We start from the raw sequence: 5,170 nt of genomic DNA, 5'->3' as shown, positions 1-5,170 counted from the left end.
ATCAGCATATCGTACACATATAAGCAAACAATGACTATATGTTTTGGAACATTTTTAATGTACACACATTTATCACATTCATTTATCTTAAAACCATTTGACAACATTGTTTGGTTAAATTTTGCATGCCATTGTTTGGGTGCTTGTTTTAGTCCGTAAAGGGACTTAACAAGTTTACATACCTTCTTTTCTTTACCTGGAACCACAAACTCTTCAGGTTGTTCCATGTAGATTTCTTCCTCCAAATTTCCATTCAAGAAGACCGTCTTAACGTCCATTTGATGAATTTCAAGATCATACACTGCAGCTAATGCTACTAACATCCATATGGACGTAATTCTTGTAACTGGAGAGTATGTACCAAAGTAGTCAAGACCTTCTCGTTGCTATACCCTTCGACTACAAGTCTTGCCTTAAATTTATCAATAGTGCCATCATCTTTCATTTTTCTCTAAAAAAATCCATTTAGAACCCAAAGGTTTATTTCCAGGAGGAAGATCAACCAATTCCCATATATGGTTGTTCAATATGGATTCTATTTCACTATTGACTGCCTCTTTCCACAATAATGATTTCGAAGAAGACATAGTTTCTTTAAATGTTCGAGGCTCATTTTCCAATAAGAAAGTCACAAAATCTGGTCCAAATGAAGTAGACGTTCTTTGACGTTTACTACGTCTTGGATCATCCTGATTAAATGTACTTTCTTTTGTTTCTTCCCGAGGTCGTCTAGATCCTTCACCAATCGACTCACATTCCTTTTTATACGGACATATATTTTCAAAGAACTCAGCATTATCTGATTCTCTAACCGTATTATTATGAATGTTGGGATTTTCTGATTTATGAACCAGAAATCGATATGCTTTACTATTGGTCACATATCCTATGAAAACACAATCAACGGTTTTCGGTCCTATTCTAACCCTTTTGGGTTTAGGAACTTGCACTTTTGCCAATCACCCTTACACTTTAAAACAATTCAAGTTGGGCTTCCTTCCTTTCCATTTTTCATATGGAATGGATTGTGTTTTGCTATGGGGTACTCGATTTAGTATCCGGTTAACCGTAAGAATGGCTTCCCCCCACAAGTTCTGTGGCAAACCAGAACTTAACAACAATGCGTTCATCATCTCCTTTAATGAACGATTCTTTCTTTCAGCGATCCCATTGGATTGGGGCGTGTAAGGGGCCGTTATTTGATGAATAATTCCAAATTCTAAACATATTTGTTCAAAAGGAGATTCATATTCACCACCCCTATCACTTCTTATCATTTTAATTTTCTTGTTAAGTTGCGTTTCAACTTTATTTTTGTATTGCTTGAATGCGTCTATTGCTTCATCTTTACTATTAAGTATGTAAACATAGCAATATCGAGTACTATCGTCAATAAAAGTTATGAAATACTTCTTTCCACCGCAAGATAGTATTGACTTCATGTCGCAAATATCTGTGTAAATTAAGTCTAAAGGAATTGAATTCCTTTCAACTGACTTATAAGGATGTTTAACATACTTAGATTCCACACATATTTGACATTTTGATTTTTCGCATTCAAACTTAGGCAATACTTCCAAGTTAATTATTTTTCGCAAGGTTTTATAATTGACATGACCCAAACGTATATGCCATAATTCATTTGACTCAAGTAAGTAAGATGAAGCTGAAATTTTATTATTATTCTCAACAAGCATTACATTCAGCTTGAAAAGGCCCTCAGTAAGGTAACCTTTTCCTACAAACATTTCGTTCTTACTTATTACAACCTTATCGGATACAAAAACACACTTAAAACCGTTCTTAACAAGAAGTCCAGCAGAGACTAAATTCTTCCTAATCTCGGGAACATGAAGGACGTTGTTCAAAGTCACCACCTTGCCAGAAGTCATTTTCAGAAAGATCTTCCCACATCCTTCAATCTTGGTGGTTACAACATTTCCCATAGAAAGCGTCTCTTCGGGTCCAACAGGAGCATATGTTGCAAAGGCTTCCCTAACAGCACAAACATGGTGAGTGGCTCCAGAATCAATCCACCACTCCTTAGGATTTCCCACCAGGTTGCATTCAGAAAGCATAGCACACAAGTCATTAACATCTTCATGCTTTTCAACCATGTTTGCTTGACCCTTCTTCTTGTCTTTCTTTGGAGCACGGCACTCTGTAGATTTGTGCCCAGCTTTCCACAGTTGTAGCAATTTCCGTTGAACCGCTTCTTGCTTGGGTTGCTCTTTGGTCCAGAAGCCTGCTTCCTCTTTCTCTTATTTTGAGAAGTATCCTCAACAATGTTTGCTCCCATTATTGTTGAGTTTCCACGGCCTCTCTTTTCAGCAGCTTTGTTGTCCTCTTCGATTCTCAACTGAACAATGAGATCTTCAAGCGACATCTCCTTGCGTTTGTGTTTCAAGTAGTTTTTGAAGTCCTTCCACAAATGAGGCAACTTCTCAATCATCGCTGCTACGTGGAATGCTTTATTGATGACAAGATCTTCAATGAAAATTCTATTAGTAAAAATACTAATATTACTACTTTCAACATCAGTATTAATTCGATTTATACCTTCAGAAAGGATATCGTGAATAATCACTTGCAATTCCTGGACTTGGGTAATAACAGACTTGCTATCTACCATTTTTTAGTCCAAAAACTTAGCGGTGACGAATTTCTTCAACCCGGCATCTTCAGTTTTGTATGTCTTTTCAAGCGCGGTCCACAATTCTTTTGACGTCTCCACGCTACTGTAGACATTATACAGATCGTCCTCCAGTCCGCTAAGAACAAAATTCTTGCACAGATAATCAGAATGCTTCCATGCCTCAATCACGAGAAAGTTCATTCTCTGGAGTTTCTTCAGGCAGAACAGTAACATCTTCCTTAATGAACTTTTGCAGACTTAAAGTAGTCAAGTATAAGAACATCTTCTGCTGCAATCACTTGAAATCTAACCCGGAAAATATCCTGGGTTTCTCCGTCGGTGCCAATGCCGGTGTTCAGCTTGTCAACGCATTGGCAGTCACCAACGGAACAGCTTGGTTTCCATTATCATTAGTCATTTCTGTAAAAGAATAACACAAGCAAACATTAAAATCATGGAGAATAAGGTAGTTGACAGTGCGAACAGAGAAGCTACTTTGAAAGAGCAACAATTACTGAATCAAAAAGCAACGAAGGAGGCAGAACAAGAGAAATCAAAAGTAGTAGTAGGGGAAAATCAACAGAAATGGTCAAATCTGTTCACAGGGAATAAAATGGCTGCAAGAGGTATGGACCTAGTGTTCATACCACCTACTATTCAGGATGGGGTTAAAAAGGTACAATTATAGCAAGAGGAGATGGAATTGGAAAATACAAGTGGCAGAAAGCTATAATTGTATATATCATTGGAGAATCACCGTCAGTAGGAGCCATGGAGAGATTCATAGTTGTGCAATGGAACTTTGCTGCCAAACCTAAAGTGTACTATCATAATGAAGGCTATTTTGTGATACTATTCAATAGTATGGATGATAAAAATGTTGTACTATACTCAGGACCTTATACAATGGGAGTGAAGCCATTGATTCTGAAATCATGGACAGAGGACTTTGATTTGTACAATGAAGTTCTTAAAACTATTCCATTATGGGTAAGCTTCCCTAACTTGCCTTTGAACTGTTGGGGACGATTGACATTGAGTAGAATTGCTAGTGGACTAGGAACACCTTTGTATGCTGATGAGTGTACAAGTAATGCTTCTAGAATTTCCTATGCTCGAGTGCTTATAGAGATGGATATCAGCAAGGAGTTACCTAAGTGTATCAAAATTCAAGATCCTTCAGGCAAAGAGTTTGAGCAAATGGTGGAGTATGATTGGGTTCCTCAGTATTGTAGGAAGTGTTTGATGGTGGGTCATGATTGTGAAAGAGATCAAGGCAGAGCTGAAACAACAAAAAGAAGTGTTCAAAATGAGCAACATCAGAATAAACAGCAAGGAAGGAGTACCAATATAATTGGGAATATTCAGCAAACAAGGAAACCAACAACTCAATGAGTGACAATAGGGCCATCAAAGCAAGTAGAGAGGGACACGGGCAAACAAATCGATCAAGGAGATGAAACACAGAATCCAAAAGAAGATCAACAAGTATGGACAAAAGCAAAGGGCAGGGTGGGACTGACAAGTCCTATACAGCAAGTTATAAGGACTACAAATGGCTTTTCTCCATTAAGAGAAGTAACAATTGAAGTCAAAACATGCTGGGAAGATGATAATAAAGCTGAATGTAGTAGGGGAGAAGGTGAAGAGATAATTCCAACTAAACAGAAACCTATATGAAGATAGTGACATGGAATGTGAGGGGTTTTAATAAGGTTCATAAGCAAAAGGAGATGAAAATTTTCTTGGAAAAACAAAAAATCAATCTTATAGCAATAGTTGAGCATAGGGTACAGAATACTAAAGAAAAGGAGGTCATAAATAAATGTGCACCAGGCTGGAGTTGGTGCTCAAATAGTAAGGCTACTGAAAGAGGTAGAATTTGGATTCTCTGGGATGCAAATAGTATTCAATTCACTATGTTGCAATCCCATACTCAATATATTCATGGTATAATAAAAAATAATAACTCCAGCAAGCAATTTGCGTTTACAGCTATATATGGACTGCATATTGTTGCTCATAGGTGTGATATGTGGGAAGAATAAAGAAAATTGATTCACAGATGGATAGTCCTTGGCTTCTCATGGGGGACTTTAATGCAGTATTGGACAAAGAAGACAGGGTAAATGGTACAGAAATACAGGATAATGAAATCAAGGACTTTAGAGCTCTAATGGAGGATTGCAGGTTAAATGAACTAAGAACTGCGGGAAGAACTTACACATGGACAAACAGCCATGTGTTTAGTAGAATTGATAGAGCTATTGTAAATGCACATTGGATGATGAATATGCCACCATTGCAAGTCTGTGTGATGGATCCTCATTTCTCTGATCACTCTCCTTTATGTATAGAGGTGGAGACTGGAATGGAGTATAAAGGGAGACCTTTCAAGTTTTTTAACTGTCTCACCGAGCATCCAGGGTTTGAAGAAATAATAAGAAGCAGATGGGAAAAGGAGAATAGAAATATGAAGGATATATGGTGTAATTTGAAGCAGATTAAAGAAGAGATGAAAAGGTTAAACAAGAG

The 5,170-nt window shown here is 37.4% G+C and overlaps 1 protein-coding gene across 1 annotated transcript; it reads left to right on the top strand.

The window, feature by feature from the left end:
- Window positions 1-3,089: 3,089 nt before the first annotated feature.
- On the top strand, window positions 3,090-4,030 carry LOC109207009. The gene is made up of 2 exons (XM_019369886.1): window positions 3,090-3,261; window positions 3,312-4,030. The coding sequence occupies exons 1-2, from the start codon at window positions 3,090-3,092 to the stop codon at window positions 4,028-4,030; spliced, it is 891 nt and encodes a 296-aa protein (XP_019225431.1).
- Window positions 4,031-5,170: the final 1,140 nt, after the last annotated feature.

Source organism: Nicotiana attenuata, unplaced genomic scaffold (genome assembly GCF_001879085.1).
Source record: "Nicotiana attenuata strain UT unplaced genomic scaffold, NIATTr2, whole genome shotgun sequence".
NCBI classification, from domain to species: Eukaryota; Viridiplantae; Streptophyta; class Magnoliopsida; order Solanales; family Solanaceae; genus Nicotiana; species Nicotiana attenuata.
Note: the sequence above shows the minus strand (reverse complement) of the source record. Positions and strands in the feature narration are given on the sequence as shown.